The 17,343-nt window shown below is 41.6% G+C and overlaps 2 protein-coding genes across 3 annotated transcripts in view; one reads left to right on the top strand and one right to left on the bottom strand.

Annotated features, from left to right (window-relative positions):
* The window catches only part of fancb (FA complementation group B), a 102,079-nt gene that overhangs the window by 25,428 nt on the left and 59,308 nt on the right, over window positions 1-17,343 (bottom strand). The window lies entirely within an intron of this gene.
* glra2 (glycine receptor, alpha 2) overlaps window positions 1-17,343 on the top strand; it is a 63,445-nt gene that overhangs the window by 28,710 nt on the left and 17,392 nt on the right. The window contains exon 9 of one of the 2 annotated variants that reach the window (XM_034186482.1): window positions 4,673-5,652. The exons of the other annotated variant lie outside the window; for it this stretch is intronic. Coding sequence (XP_034042373.1) covers window positions 4,673-4,720 — 48 coding nt within the window. The 3' untranslated portion in view covers window positions 4,721-5,652. Of the gene's footprint in view, window positions 1-4,672; window positions 5,653-17,343 lie in introns of those variants that run through there. 2 annotated transcript variants of the gene reach the window in all.

Below are 17,343 nucleotides of genomic sequence, written 5' to 3'. Positions count from 1 at the left end.
GCCTCTGGTGGGATGTACAGTCTGTTTTTTGGTCCATCGCTGGGGTCCAGGTGTCGTGTCAGGGCCTCCCGGACGGTCTTCTCCACATCCCAGGTGAAGGTTGTAACGACAGTGGACTCGGGGATGATGGTGTCCGGTGGATCCGACAGCTCTGGCTTGACCTCCTCTTCATGCACCCGGGACAGTGCATCGGACTGTTGGTTCTTGGTCCCGGGGCGATACGTAATTTGGAAGTCAAACCGACTGAAGAACAGTGACCAACGGGCTTGCCTGGGGTTCAGACGGTTAGCGGTCCGGATGTACTCCAGGTTCCAATGGTCCGTGAAAACCATGAAAGGCACCGCAGCTCCCTCCAACAGGTGTCTCCACTCCTCAAGGGCCTCTTTCACCGCCAGAAGTTCCCGATTGCCGACGTCATAGTTCCTTTCAGCCAGGGTCAAAAAAATAGGCACAAGGATGGAGAACCTTGGCGGACTCCCCACTCTGGGATAGCACGGCTCCTATCCCTGAGTCAGAAGCATCCACTTCAACTATAAACTGGCGGTTGGAATCGGGCTGCACCAGAACTGGTGCAGTCAAGAACCGGCGTTTCAACTCCCTAAACGCGGCTTTGCACTGATCCGACCAGGTGAAGGGGACTTTAGTGGAGATTAGGGCCATCATGGGGCTAACTACCTGACTGTAGCCCTTTATGAACCTCCGGTAGAAATTTGAGAAGCCAAGGAACTGTTGCAGTTTCCTACAGCTTGTCGGTTGGGGCCAATCTCTCACCGCCGCAACCTTGGCCGGATCAGGGGCGACGGAGTTGGAGGAGATTATGAACCCCAAGAAGGACAAAGAAGTGCGGTGGAACTCGCACTTCTCGCCCTTCACAAACAACCGGTTCTCCAACAACCGCTGCAGGACCTGACGTACATGCTGCACATGAGTCTCAGGATCCGGGGAGAAGATGAGAATATCGTCAAGGTATACGAAGAGGAACCGACACAGGAAGTCCCGCAAGACGTCATTAACCAAAGCTTGGAACGTCGCGGGCGCATTGGTGAGGCTGAACGGCATGACCAGGTACTCAAAGTGACCTAACGGGGTGTTAAATGCCGTCTTCCACTCGTCTCCCTTCCGGATCCGAACCAGGTGATACGCATTCCTAAGATCCAGTTTCGTGAAAATTTGGGCTCCATGCAAGGGCGTGAACACTGAATCTAACAGAGGTAATGGGTATCGGTTGCGAACCGTGATCTCGTTCAGCCCTCTGTAATCAATGCATGGACGGAGTCCGCCGTCTTTCTTGCCCACAAAAAAGAAACCAGCACCCATCGGGGAGGTGGAGTTCCGGATCAACCCGGCAGCTAAAGAGTCCCGGATGTAGGTCTCCATTGATTCACGCTCCGGATGCGAGAGGTTGTACAGCCTGCTGGACGGGTACTCGACGCCCAGGATCAAATCAATGGCACAATAGTATGGACGGTACGGGGGCAGCGTGAGTGCCAGATCCTTGCTGAAGACATCAGCAAGGTCGTGGTACTCGGTTGGCACCGCCACCAGATTGGGGGGGACTGGAACCTCCTCCTTAGCTGTCACAACGAGTGGAACCAAGGATCCTAAACACTCCCGGTGGCAGGTTTCGCTCCACTGCGTCACAACCCCAGACAGCCAATCTATCCGGGGGTTGTGCTTGATCATCCATGGAAAGCCCAAAATCACTCGGGAGGTAGAAGGTGTTACATAAAACACAATCTCCTCCCTGTGATTCCCAGACACAACCAATGTCACGGGCTGTGTCTGGTGTGTGATTAATGGAAGAAGGGTGCCATCTAGGGCCCGTACCTTCAATGGTGAAGGTAGGGCCACTAGAGGGAGCCCATCTCCTTTGCCCATCTGCTATCCAGCAGATTCCCTTCCGACCCCGTGTCCACCAGTGCTGGGGCGTGAAGGGTTAGATCCCCACTCAGGATCGTGACTGGGATGCGTGCGGATTTACGGGGTTTCCCCGCGTGAGTGTTATGGCCCACCCTTAGCCCAGTCTCTAAGGGCAGGCATTGTAGTTTAACCGCTTGGGGCGGTTCTCCTGTATGTGCTCACTCGAGCCACAGAAAAACATTCCCCGCGGGCCAGCCTCCGTTGTCTGTTATTTGATTTGACTTTGGCCCTGCTCATGTCCATAGCTTCGTCAGCAGGGGGAGCTGTTGCCACACGGAGCTCTCTGGCTGTGGAGCGTGGGGACGGTGGCACCCTTTCGGACCTGGAAGGAAGAGGGACGGCTCGTGCCCGGCTACGCCCTTCGCCCCGCTCCCGATGATGTTCTCTAATAGGTTATCTAATCGTATAACCCGGTCGATAAGCCCGTCAAAATCCCGCGGTTTGTCCTTAGCCAGCAGATGCTCCTTCAGGACCGGAGACAGTCTGTTTACGAAGGCGGCTCGGCGTGCAACAGTATTCAAGCCGGACCTCGCTGCCACGATGCGGAAGTCGACTGCATACTCGGCTGCACTCCGACGTCCCTGTCTCATTGACAGCAGCACGTTCGAAGCGGTCTCGCCTCTATTGGGGTGATCAAACACTTGCTTGAACTCCCGCACAAACCCAGCATATGTTGTTAGGAGCCGTGAATTCTGCTCCCAGAGCGCCGTAGCCCAGGCGCGTGCCTCTCCTCAAAGCAGGTTTATAACATAAGCCACCCGGCTAGCATCTGACGCATACATGACGGGACGCTGTGCAAAGACGAGCGAACACTGCATCAGGAAGTCTGTGCACGTCTCGACACAACCTCCGTACGGCTCCAGAGGGCTTATGAATGCTTCAGGGGACAGGGGAGGGGTTCGTTGAACGACCACTGGAATGTCTGTATTCGGCACTCGGTCAGCAGGAGGAGGTGCTGCAGCAGCGCCCTGCGCGTGCGCTTCCACCTGAGTGGTGAGAGCCTCCATCCTCCGATTGAGTATAACGTTCTGCTTGGTTACCAAGTCCAACCGGGCAGTGAAGGCGGGTAGGATTTGCTGCAGCTCACCTAACACGCCTCCGACTGGTGCCTGTGCACCTTGCGTTTCCATTGGTGGTTCATCCGATGGCTGACGCCCCTCGGGATCCATGACGATTGGCCGAGAAATCCTGTTGGAAAGTGTAGTGACACGGACCCACAACAGGGGCGCGCAAATGAATGGACAATAGAAATGCCAAAAGATAATTTAATGTTGTGAAAATGTGCACAACGGAATACAGATAACACTTTAGGTAACAGTCAATTGAATCAGTGACGTGTGGGCAGGCTCAAGAATAGGAGACGCCTGTCCAGAGAAGAGTCGGGCCCCACACGTTTCCACTGCCAGCAGAGACCTGCAATACACCGGAGCCGCCAAGTCCTGAGTCCCCAGGTGGCCACCGCCTCCAGCTGTCGGATTGGGTACTGCTGGCAGGAAGCACAAACAGATCAAGTGGGTGTGTGTACACCCAGAAAACAGTCAGCAAACTCACAGTTCCTTCCTGAGGGAAAAGTCCTCCACTCCCAGGTAGCAGGAAAACTGCATACGTGCAGTACCTAATGTAATACTCAGGAAATTTAGGAGTGGAAACGCCAGCTCCTCCAAATTCCCACAAAACCAGCTCCAAGCTGAAAGTATTCAGAAGGTTACGACTGCAAAGAGTTCAGAAGCAATTATGTGCATACGGCACAGAGACGGCTGAGAGGGTTACCTGTCGGGTAAGCTGATTTCTCGGCAGAGATGTGGGGTCTCCTCCAGGCTTTTATGGTGAGCGGTGACAGCTGTCAGCTCCGGGCTCCTGGGGCTCCTCTGCGGTGGCTGCACCCTCTGGTGCCTAAAACCCGCCTTCAGGCAGGGCGCCCTCTGGTGTTGGGCCAGCAGTACCTCCTCTTCGGGCAGCCCACACAACAAAAAGAGCTGGGCAAGTTAAAAACATTATCGGTTAACAGGTTCTTGTCGCCACTAACAGGCAAAAAAGTAAATAAAAGCATCTGGTAGCACGGAAAAGGTCCCTATGTGCATGTTCACCTCACTAAATGTAAATGCACTTTTTAAGATGACTTGTTATGCAGTTGCCTTCATCTACAAGGACCGAGCCCCACATTGGCAAATGAACTGTAATGACTCAAAGGCAAGAAGCCCTGTGGAGGTGAAGGTGAGGCTAAGGTAAGTGGCTAACTGCATAGTATATAAATTTTATTTTGCATTTAGTGAGGTAAATATATTCACATTTACATCTGTATTAATCTTTTCCATGCTCCCCGACACTTCTAATTCCATTTTCACCTGTTCAGTGGTGACTAGAAGCAGTGGTTTTAGCTTGCCTCGTGCCACTACGTTATACAGCTGGTTAGCTTATAATAGTGTTTGAGTTCTAAATCAGTACTGCACCAGTTAAACTTGTCTTTATCCCAAGTTAAAGAATGAATCTCAACACATCACATCACGGATCATAGGCTGAAAAATTTTGTTTCCTTTTAAGGTAGAGATGTAGCAAACTATGGCTTCTTTCCATTTAATGTGACAGGCACAGAAACAGATCATATCTCTTTGGGCTACAAATGTTAATATATTGAAGACATTTTGTGACCTACTTGTGATGTAGCATATATCACAAAGTAAATCTTAATATTTAAGCTGCAGTCATAAAAACAGATCATGAGTTCTGCCAACCACATGTGCTCGGTTTCCAGGATGATGACATACGTGAGGGTCGCTTAATTTCGCTGGCTACAGTATGACCCAGTGTCTGCCCACAAAGGACGGCACGGCTGTTAAAAACGCAACACCAGTGCAGAACCCTCCACCATGCACCCCAAAGGACACGGACTCCATGAGGAAGAAGTTTGTGGACAGAGCCAAGAGGATAGACACCATCTCCAGGGCCGCCTTTCCTATGGCCTTCCTCATCTTCAACATCTTCTACTGGATTACCTATAAGATCATCAGGCATGAGGACATCCACAGCAAGTAACTCTAACTGCAAGTAACTGAGATTGTGACTGTGATGAGATGAGATGGGACACAATGGTGATGGCCATGTTCTTTCAGGGATAACACATAATTGTCAGCATCATGTTTTGACAAACAGCTCTTGGAAAATAGTCAGAACTCAAGGTCAAATACGCTGGAGACGACTGACCAAATTCTCTTTAAAATATCACTGCCTTCACATGTGCACAACCAAGGAACAAAGTTACATTCCAAGGATTGTAATTAGATGCTATAGTCTGACCTTTACTGCAAACGGGGTATTTCATATTGAGGATGTTTTATATGGTATGACTATTGTGTCAATTCTGCACTGTTTACACACAAATTAAATCAGCAACCTGTGACCATATGGAACAGCGAGCAAACAGAGACAACCCGAAAACACCGGGCAGAAGTTATATCAGCATAAATCTGCAAATGAGTATTGCATTTTTAAGAAATTGCTACAGCCTTAGATATGAAAATGTTCTTTTTGTTTGGTGGTCTGTCAGAGCCAAATACATAATTTAAACTTCTACAGGAGGCCAGATATCTGGGGAATTGTATTTTAAATCATATTTATGGACCACAGAGGTCTCCTAAAATCAATGTACACAGTGGTTTTGAAAGCTAATTTTCACTTTAAAAGAACTGATAAAGTGCATTGTTATAGACCAGATTATGACCAATTTATAGCAAATGTGTTGGTAAAACTATATACAGTGACGGGGAAAACATCTGGAAAGTTTTGGGCCTTTACAGATTTCAAATTTTTTAAGGACATATGAAATAATCCAGGCTTCTCCAGGTTAAATTTTATAAAATTAGACACTTTAAACTCAAAGTGAAAGCAAATCTCTACATGGTATAAATGAACAGACAAGTCGGCGATGGATACATAAACATGTCCATCTAAATGAAGAGTGAGATGCATAAGTAATTGGACAGTCTCTGAGAGATGCCTACTCCAGACCGATTTAACATATAGTACCATACGGTTTGCATTTTTTAGTAATTCATGTAAATGTAATTCAGGCCATAGTCAATGATTTTGAAACATTCATGTATCCATCCCCTGACCAATCTGAATAAAAGTGACACAAATAAAGTGATAATTTACATGTATTAAACCAAGATTGTTCAAAGTTACATACTGCATTGGCTTTGACATTTTTTTATTTATTCTGTTATGAAGATTTGTTTACATTGTGAGTTTAAAGGGCATATTAGAAAACTGTAATATAGAGGCCTGAATTTTTTATTTAATGTCACGATTTTTGTTAACTATGTAAAAGCCAACTTTTCTATGCCACTGTACAAACTGTGAACATGCACTGCAGTGATATCTGTTGTTATATCCTTTTGAATTTGCTTATATTCCATGTAAAAGCTCCAGATATCTTAGGTATGGTTTTTAAAATATATTGTAGGTGTAGACTAAAACTACAGTTACACAAGTAAAATTGTTTTTCTCATATCGGTGACATAAATTCCTGTATGTTTTATCTTTTGCTGTGGACTGTTTCAGATGAGATTTTATTTGACCTTATTATTTTTTTCTTAGTGGATGGTGATGCATGTTTGAAGACGGACTCTCCTCAAGGAAGGAATGGTCTATATACATTCCTGAAATAGTAGCGCGTGGGGGGGGAACACTTTCTTGAATGCTATTCTTGGCAAAGATGATTTACTGGGCTGTGCATTAATAAAATTAATTGTATTTACTTGTACCTCTTGTGTCAAATTGGTTGAATGCATTTGTGGAGAGAATCCAGCGATGACTAGAACTCAGAAACATGCACAAAATTTTGGGCACCCTAGAACTTTTAGAGAAATGTAGACTTTAACACACCCCCACCACCACCGCCACACACATAATCGGCATGACTACAGCATGAAAATCAAAATGTCCAAACATTTCCATATCCACAAAAATCAAATGATGTTTATCTATTTAATTATAGAAGTAAATTCTTTAACTATCGCGTTGCCCGTGAAATTCCACGGGTCTAGATTGGGTAATGTTTATAAAATAGGTAAATAGGTACCTGAGACATTTTTCAAGGGTGGTAATAAATTATGCAAAGTTTCTATAATGATTTTAATTGAAAGTGCAGGAAATTAAATGAGAAAGTTTTGTGAATAATTGCATTATTTATTTGGCAAATGTTGCTGATGTCATGTTTTACAACTAGCAAGGCTGAAATACTGTATTTCCTTTGTTCAGTTTGTCTGGTTAGCAGAGACTCATTCATAGTGATATCACCGTCCATTGTTCAATGTTGTTACCTAATAACGAATATATAGACTTACCACATTTCATATTAAAAATTCAATATATCGGGGAGGTGATGGTCTAGTGGTTAAGCAGTGAGCCTGAGACCTGAGGATCATCGGTTCAAACCCCAGTCTGGCTGAAAAATCACTAAGGGCCCTTGGGCAAGTTGCTTCCGGTGTGTAGTGAACACCTTGTATGGCAGCACCCTGACGTCGGTGCGTGTGTGATGTGAGTCATCACTGTAAAGCACGTTGAGCTTCTGATATAGATGGAAAAGCGCTATATAATCCAGTCGGTTTACCATATATTTGTATATACAGAGAAATATTATATACATAATATTATAGCTATTCTTAATTACTTCTTAAAACATCCTTTACACAGTATAATACAATACGGCCACCAAGGCCAAACAAGCTAGTAATGTGCATTGGAATAATTTATTATTAATTTATTTGTATTGCTGTTTTGTTTTTTATCCCAACATAGCAACTTCAGTAACACATCCAAATGCAAACTCTCTGTCACATGTACCTCATAGCAGACACTAACCAAACAGTGCATTAGATTTGATCAATTGATCAGAACAGGCACGGTCACCTTTTTTTGTTAAAGAGTGTAAAAAATTCTAAATCTACTCCATACTGCCTTTCTCTACATGAATGGTCCAGTTTTGTGAAGATCAGCTGAAATGCAAGGCCAGTTTATTGAAATGTAAAAAGCAAAACAAAACTTAAAAAAAAAAAAATTCAGAATACACACTGAGATTCCAATCTGAACACACTGCGGAGTTAACGCGACTCGCTACATCACTGTGGGAAATGACAAGTTTGTGCCGTACTGATCTCCACAGTCATCTTATCGTCCAATCTTTCAATTATTCCATTCAGTGTGGAAAAAGGAAACAAAAGTCAATATTTAGTTGAAAAGATGAAATTGAATAATTGAAAGATTGGGCGATAGCTCCTTGTGTGGTTTCAAACTACGTGAACAGCTTGGAGAATTTCCTGGACCTGAGGAATACTTTGTTGGATGGATTACATCGATTGATGCCTGGAGTGACTGAACAAGACTCTCTAGATCTAATGTGGGTGCTTTAATGAGTGCCATTTATTGAAATAATTTAGGATTTTGAACAGGTGTGGATGAGTTATTACATGTATGAATGGGTATGAACTTGCGTCAATGTGTGTGCTAGTAATAGTGGAAATTTTGAACTTGGGATAATAGGGGCACCTCGGGAAGATGTTTGAGGTACAACTGGGTTGGGGAGAACTGTGAGAAATCTCCATCCCTGCACTGACATACAGTCTGTTTCTGTAGGACACTAATCTTCACCTTGTGGTTGTCTTTTCTACTTCCCGTCATCGTGAACTCTGGGTAATACATGTTTATTTAGCTGCAACATTTCACACATTGCATGCTCTGTCTATCTTGTGCTGTGCTTTCTGTTCTGTCTTGTTTGAATGGCCAAAGCAGATTGTCCCCCCCACTTAGTTTGGTCTGCTTGAGGTTTCTTCCTGTAATAATAATAATAAAAAAGATAATGCTGAGGGAGGTTTTTTCCCCTAAATTGATCCTTGGAGTCGATAAGGTCAAGAGCATCCTTTCTCAAACAGTGGTCCGGGACCACTGGTGGTCAATGAGCAACCCCTGGTGATCCAAGAGTACACTGATAAAATATCACATTTAAATTCATATCATATTTGAAAATGTTTCTCAGATGGTTTAAAAATTACTCATACTGTTGGAATAGTAAGTAGACCTATTGGTTTAGGATATTGGGGATTCAGGAGGTCTGCAAGATTATTATTATATTTTAATTGGGTAAGTGGTGCTTGGCCTGCACTGAAAAAAGAGAATAGTTGAACCTACTTAAATGAATTGTTTCAATTGGAAACCTCTAAATGAAGTTGCCTGAACTTAAGTTAGTAAGTTAGATCAACTCTAACTTACCTAACTTAAGTTCAAACAACTTCATTCATTTAGATGTTACCAATTGAAACAACTTTGAACCAAGTTGGTTCTCTTTTTTTAAGGTTTGAGAAACGCTGATCATGTATGACACCTTGCGGTAACATGTTATGATGTTGCGCCATACAAATAAAGTAAATTTTATAGTGAGTGGAACGCCAATCCAACCACCAACTCTTGTTGGGAGAAAATCCAATCAACAACAATAACAAAAATATCACTTCTTCCTTCTGCTACAGATAACAATTTCACCAATTTTCCAAACAGCAAGAAATGTTTAAAGAAAAATGCAAAATGCTGTTACAACAATCCTTAGCAGAAGGGAGAATTCAGTATTATTTGTGCATTCTGAATGATTCCATTGTTGCAAATAACACACACCACCTTCTGTGCCTGGTTGCAGAACAAAATCAGCATTTATCTCATGAAGACCTAAAGCAAGTACACATCAAGGATCACGAGGTTCTCTCAGATGGTGGACACCATCAGACAGAAGATCCTAATGAAAACATCACGGAGCTCATACTGTGGTGTTGGCTTTCACTGGTTTTAAAAATTTGTCCAGAAACTGCACATACAACCATTACGCAAGCTAAAGAGGCTACTTCTCAAAATACCACTTGTTTGACCAAATGCAAGCCGGCTAGTGAAAGCAATCACCAGCTCTGTTTATCCATTATTTTCCTGCAATCACTTCATTCTTCTAGCTGTGCTATTATCGCACCCGACAACACTCATATTAATTTTACAGGACACATATGGTCAGTTTAGTGAAGATGATGCACACATGTTTATAATTAATCATACAAATAATCCCCACTTGGAAATGGTGTGCATTTCATTACACAGCTTCACATTGTGGTCCATCAGCCTTCGTCTTTGAATCTGCACTAATGCGGCTGCCTGCACACGCTCAAATGTAATTAGAGTGCTTAAAGATGAAATAACTTTCTTGTCATTCATTAAGGTTTAGGAAGCAGCTTTGTGAGGACCGAGAGCCAGGAATGGATGGTTGCCATAGCAACTGTGCAGTGATTAGCGAAGGCCAGTTTGTGAGGAAATTAGGCGAGTTAAGCAAACCTGGACGTGATTTCTCAAGAAGGAATATTTCAGGCCTAAACACAGATATGGCATCAAATTAAAAGACAATAAAACGCTACTGAGGTGATAACGAGGAGCAATTCTGCTTATCTACAGTTTATCGCCATGATTATCCATCGACCTTATGAAAGCGCTGCATAATGCAGTGAGGGGAAAATGCATAATCCTCAATGTGAATTCTATTTGCATTTATCGTTTTACAGATTCTGCTTTTAAACACCAAAGTGATGAAATAATACTCAGCGTCAAGCAGCTATTTCAAAGCTGGCGTGCAGTCGTGTGTCAATTGCAAATATCGATCTCCAGTCCCGCCTTACGGATGACAGTGAACTTACCTATAATCAATGAAATCAAGTGTTTGTGGAAATGGTTGTTCGTAAGAAGTGTTGCACATTTAGCTCAGCAGCAAATGTAAAATGACTCAGATTTCAAAAAGCAGCAGTCACGACTTACGTTTCAGACATTTTAAACAGTTCTACCCATCATTTGTTAAGTGCTTCACCAAGACATGATCTGCCTTTAACAGTCTACATTTACGTCAATAAATACTCAGACATTGATGAAGTTTTGGTTGTTTTTTGCTACATATGAAGCAAAAACATATGCCAACACTGAACAAAAATATAGTGCCAACACTTGTTTTGTTCACATTTTTCATGAGCCGAACCGAAGATCTAAAACATTTTCTATATGCATAAAAGACCTATTTCTCTCAAATATTTTTCACAAATCTGTCTAAATCTATGTTAGTGAGCACTTCTCTTTTGCCGAGATAATCCACCCCACCTCACAGGTGTGGCATATCAAGATGCTGATTAGACAGCATGATTATTGCACAGGTGTGCCTTAGGCTGGCCACAATAAAAGGGACACTCTGAAATGTGCAGTCTTGCTTATTGGGGGGAGGGGGTTGTCAGAAAGCCCATCAGTATCTGGTGTGACCAACATTTGCCTCACACAGTGCAACACATCTCCTTCGCATAGAGATGATCCACAGCCAGTCGCCATCGAACGTGAGCATTTGCCCACTCAAGTTGGGTATGATGGAAAAACTGCAGTCACATCGAGACCCCGATGAGGACGATGAGCATGCAGGTGAGCTTCCCTGAGACAGTTTCTGACAGTTTGTCCAGAAATTCTGTGGTTCTGCAAACTGATGGTTGGTGTGGGTACACGTGGTCTGCGGTTGTGAGGCTGGTAAGATGTACTGCCAAATTCCTGAAACACTTTTGGAGACGGCTTATGGTAGAGACATGAAGATTTAATTCATGGGCAACAGTTCTGGTTGACATTCCTGCTGTCAGCATGACAATTGCACGCTCCCTCAAAACCTGCGACATCTGTGGCACTGTGCTGTGTGTAAAACTGCACATTTCAGAAAGGCCTTTTATTGTGGCCAGCCTAAGGCACACCTGTGCAATAATTATGCCGTCTAATCAGCATCTTGATATGTCACATTATCTCCGGCTCACTAACCATTTTTGTGTTCGGCTCACTGTCGTTTGTGTATTTAGAAAATGTTTTAGATCTTTGAGTTTAGCTCATGAAAAATGGGAGCAAAAACAAAAGTGTTGTGTTTATATTTTTGTTCAGTTGCGGGGCACACTGTTTTTTGCCTGAACCTTTTCCAGGTTGGCCTACAAACGTACTTCCGCTCCAACTAACCCGCAGTGTATTCAGAAAGCACAAAGAAAGTAGAGAAATACATACTCAGAAAAACTGCCGCTTTTCTTGCTTGTTTTCCTAATATTTATAATTACAGCTAAGGATATATAAATATTCTAAACCTACCCCCCTTTTTTGGAGGGGGATTGTCTATGTTTTAGAGGGGTCATCCCCCCCTACCTGCTATATTTCAACCATGTTGTCCTCAGTCTTCAGCGCACCAAAAGCAAAAGGACAAATTACTAATATAAAGGGCAATTTTTACTTTCTGTTTGCATATCCTGATATGTAAAGGGCGTCTCGGTCAGCCACTAGCTTTCTAATCTGGGGAAGGTCTGCCAGACGTGAGCTCATTCTCTGAAGGTTTTACATTCACAGAGTGTGTGACATTCTCGGTTGACTCTGCCATGGGGGTGGGGCTGGCTTTTGTTATTTACAGAACATTTAACATGGCTCTGTGTTATTTGATGGCAACAAATGTGCAAAAAAGGCTGGCAAGCTTCATGTTCATGTCTCCTGAATACAACTGCACAAATTATTTGAGAAGGCTTCACTTCCCAACCAAAGTGATCTGAAAAAATTATATTTAAAGGCCATTATCTAATGAGGAATTTCACGCAGAGAGCTCTGTGAACAGTCTTTAGATGGGCTTCACGCCATCTTACCTTCACTATAACAGACCTGTAGCCTACATATCATAAATCCCAGCTTGCTAGGTTGAGCTGCTGAGATCCAGAATCAAGACTACAGAAGCCCTGTGACCCCGATCGATAACTGTCAAGTGGAATGAAAGACCAAACCATTGCTCGTCCTTCCCAGTCAATACCAGTATGGCTCAGCAGCATCATTCATCAGTACACATCTCTCCAACAAATTTATTACCAAAGGACTAACCCATCCGAGGACGCATCGACCACCAAACACTACAACGTGAACTGAAACCTGCTGCAGCATGATTACAGTCCTGCAATACACTATAACAAAATAAGGCAAGTTATTAATAATTTCTTGTTTTGATGTTCACCATGAAAAACAGTAAGTAATGTATGTCCTAATGCCATCGCTTATCCCTGGATTCTGCAGCATTGGAGTCTGGACAGGTATTGATCCGACGTATGCCGCTTCCCAAGCAAAGGCCAGTACCCATTTAAAACGGGATGGGCTTGGACAATATCGAAGTGTCTTCTCCAAGGACACAGACAGGTAGGGTGCCTGAAAACCAAAGCCAGGTCTACATATTGGTAGCCCAACTCCTTTTCCCGCTGAGTTACCTGCTCCACAGTAGTGGAATGATACAACGACCACAGTGTGTATAATTTTACAAAGTTGTTTGGCCACTTAGTAGAATTATTCAAAGCAGTTAGTCAAAACTTGGTGTACTAATTAACCAGTTTTCATGAAGTTGCTGAAAGGTTTGTGTCTACCTTTGAATACTTTTCAATCCAGCTTCATATAAATAGTAAACTGCAAGAAACTTTAATTTTTGAAAATAATGCCATGTGATGTGAAATTAGTTTGGGTGTTTTGGTTCTTGGTAGAGGTATATGCATTCTAATAAGTGCACTTCTTAAAAAAATAACCAGAAAGAAAATCAGCTCTGTTGCTTTAAAAAAATGCATTACTGGGCACTCAGAGTGTAGATGGGTGCCTAGGTTAATGGTCCACTTCAACGACTAGTTTGAAACTATATTTATTAACATATACGATAAATATGCTGTTTTCTGTAAATATTTTGTAATATTTTTTGAAGATACTGATAAAAATGTAATAACTAACTAAACACAAGTAAAAGCACTATTTTAGAATGTGGAAAAAGAAGTCTTGTAAAGTGAAAATAAATAACTATATAATTATTCTCAAAGCTCCATAAAAATTGTCTCTGTAATCTTTTCCTAATTCAACAAATAATGAAAACGCAACCTTGGGGAGAAAATAATGCCAAAATATCTCATTAATAGTCACAAAATTGACTCAAGTCTGAAATATTCTAAACAAATAATAGTACTATAGTGAAGCAGAAAGAAAATCAGTACAGATTTAAATCAACATCTAACTACAAACTGTGATTAATGAATATAGTCAGAAAATGTATGGAAGACTAAGTTATTCAAATAAATTTCTCAAAGCGTTAATGAATACACAGGCGTTGTTTGCCTCTGGGTCTCTGAGGTTTGGATGATAGAGTGTATAATTTGCTTTCTCCATGTCTGGGGTGTTTCATACTGCAACAAATGACGGTAACATCCTTCATCGACCGTGCTTTTATTCCTCTGTGAGACGAGTTCAGCGAGAAGCAGAAACCCTGCAGCCTTCCACGGCTCAAACTTAATATAAGTTAACATGCCATAATGACAAAACATATATTTTAGTCAAGGTGGCAGTCAGGGTGTTCAGGCACACTGATACAGCTGAATTTTCATTTTCACACGTGATGTTTGCTGCTGGTCATTTGTGGTGTCATTTACTATCCGGGATTCACGATTTTTCTGTGTTGTGAAATGACAGTTTTGTTTGTCTTGCAGCAAACCTTAAAGTGTTGAGGATTTTTACCCACTTTCCTCCTAAACCATTTAAATAAATAGAACTTGGGGAAGCAAAGGTTTATCACAATTTGTAGGCACGTTTAATCTAATTAAAACTTTTATAAAATAATGATAATCTGCTAAATATCAAATATTTATAAATTAATATAAAATGTAATCATGTTTCACTTATTTAAAAAAACAAAACTTTTCTTTCAGGTGGTCTCCTGAAAGTTACAAGATAATTTGTTTACAACTATTCAGGTTTTTACATTAATTTACCAGAATGCAAATACACCCTCTGACGTTTTATTGTAAGATAAAAGATAAGGCACATTTTTGTTTTAGATGCCAAATAATTCAATCAAAAATCATAGAATGATGACGTGGAATTATTTTTATGTTATGTCGTGAGAAGCTTTCAAGGAATTCATGTTAGGATTTTGTTTTTAAATACATTTATTAAATGAAAATTGTTGTAACCTTTACAGCTGAAGTAATATAACATTTATATATGAAAATAAAAATAAGGCAACTAGAGCAGGACTCAATAAAGAGAATCGTTCTGCCCAGTTGAAACAGCTGTCAAACTCTGTATCAGGATCAAACTTGTTTGCCCACAATTCGTTCAACAGAGGACTTAGTTCTCTGTTGAACAAATTTTTATTTTTTAAAAATCAATATATACACTTTCACACACAAAATCCTTTGTTTTTTCACAAAATTTATTACATTTAATTTGCATTCAAATATAGTCTAGTTATTATAAAATATCTTTATTTCTGTGATATAATTATTTGGGGGGGCTATGGAATTGTCCATGGTGAGTGAAAAGCTACTCAATTTGGTCAAAGTTGTTTTAGAGCCAATGAGAAGAACATCATTTTTATTGCGAAGGAAGGTGTATGAAAACTTGGTTTTAATTTCAAGGACATAATCAGAAAGGGAAGATGGTAGAAGGGTTGAGTTCAGTTTGGAGGACACACAGAGTTGGGTGTCATCTGCATAGCAATGAAATGGAATGCCAAATTTCTTGAAAATGTGACCAAGTGATAGGAGGTAGATAATTAAGAGAAGATAACCCAAAACAGAGCCCTGAGGAACACCTGTGATGACTGAGGAGTGCTGTGATCGGTTTAGAGCTGTGTAAATTGCAATTGGCCGCAGAGATAGCACTTGAACCGGGAGAGATGGGTACCTGTGAAACCAATTGAGACGAATCTGTCTGGGAAAATGGAACGAGAGATGGTGTTAAAAGATGAGATCAAGAAGGATGATTATGATTCAAATCTGGGATTCATTCTGCTCCGTTGATTCACTTCAGAAGAGATTTTTTTAAGTATTCAGTTCAGATAAATTAAAATGAGGATTTGTAAAGCTGTTTAATGACACTAATATTTCAGTGTAATTTGATTCAAAAGAGCAAATATAAAAATAAATACAATATACACGATCACTACATTAAAAAAGACCCATAAATGAATCATTTAAAGATTATCCAGTACAAACTGATGACAGTTTAAAGTACTTGCCTACTGAAACCGTTTAGATTTTTTAATCTATTATGTAAAAGCCTCTGATATCAGCAGACAACACAAGACCTACTTTTGGAATGATTTCCTGCTGATGAAAGTGCAATCACACGGGCATTACAGTATTTTTGCTCTTCACTTCTCTAAGACCAATGGAGATGCTGCCCTTTTATTGCCGTCAATCAGGTTAAACAATCATGGGATTGATCAGATAGGTACTGAGAGTCACATATTGATAATCAGTTAATGTCCACATTATTATGCACCTTGCTCAAGTCAGAGTCACTTGCAAGGTGTCTGGTGTGATTAATATTTCATAGGAAGCCTTTGACACCTTCAAGAAAAGGAATACTAAGTTCTTCTTTATGTGCGTTGGAAAAGATGAGTTGTTTTTCCTCCCTGCATGTGAATCAGCTGTCATCGGTAATGGCAGGCAAGGTTGTGCCGATGTGCAGTCAAGCGAATGAAGTGTTTCAATTAGACTAAAAGCATAAACACCATGATTCTCTTTAATTAAAGAAGCAGTTATGTGTTGTCAAATTGCAGTGATTAACTCCTAATGAAGAGATAAATTTCTGCTTTGATTTTCCTTTTACACACTGTAATCCTCCAGAAACGTGAGGACCAGTGACTTTCAGTTTGGACAGTGCAAGAGCTCCTGAAAAGTGGTAATATAGACAACTTGGCTTCACTAGCGCCTGATTGCAGAACAGCATTGTGACTCTGGAGTTTCAACGTACAAATCCATTAAGTTCAATAAAGTCCAAATCAATTTATTTATATAGCGATACATCATAAGTCACCTGAGAGGGCAACGTATGAGTAAAGGGGCCTTGACACTTGCACAAATTTGTTCCCTGCACTGCCACGTAATTTAGCGTGCCAATGAGTAAACTCGTAAACTGTCCGTGAACTGTGCACGGCTGCATGCCAGTGCGCAAAGATTTTGAAATGTTCAAATTTCTGGCACGCATAAATTTTGTGCCACTTGAGTGAACTAGCTGTGAACATTGCGCAACTTATACGCAAACAGGAAACACTCCAACATTGTTTTTTGGTTACAGGAAGAACTCTTACGCAGACAAGACTAACTTGGGTGACCATCTGTCGGGCCCATTCTGGCAAACAAACAGAAACAGAACAAACATATGACAGAGTGCGCAATAAAAACTTGTATATGATATCACTCACTCAATCATCTTCAACCGCTTAGTCCAATTAAGGGCCGCAGGGGGCTGGAGCCTATCCTAGCAGTCATAGAGCGTAAGGCGGGGTACACCCAGGACAGGATGCCAGTCTGTCTTGTATATGATATATGA

The sequence above is a fragment of the Thalassophryne amazonica genome, chromosome 14 (genome assembly GCF_902500255.1).
Source record: "Thalassophryne amazonica chromosome 14, fThaAma1.1, whole genome shotgun sequence".
In the NCBI taxonomy this organism is placed as follows: Eukaryota; Metazoa; Chordata; class Actinopteri; order Batrachoidiformes; family Batrachoididae; genus Thalassophryne; species Thalassophryne amazonica.
The sequence above is the reverse complement of the archived record's forward strand: the minus strand, read 5'-3'. Positions and strand labels throughout refer to the sequence as shown.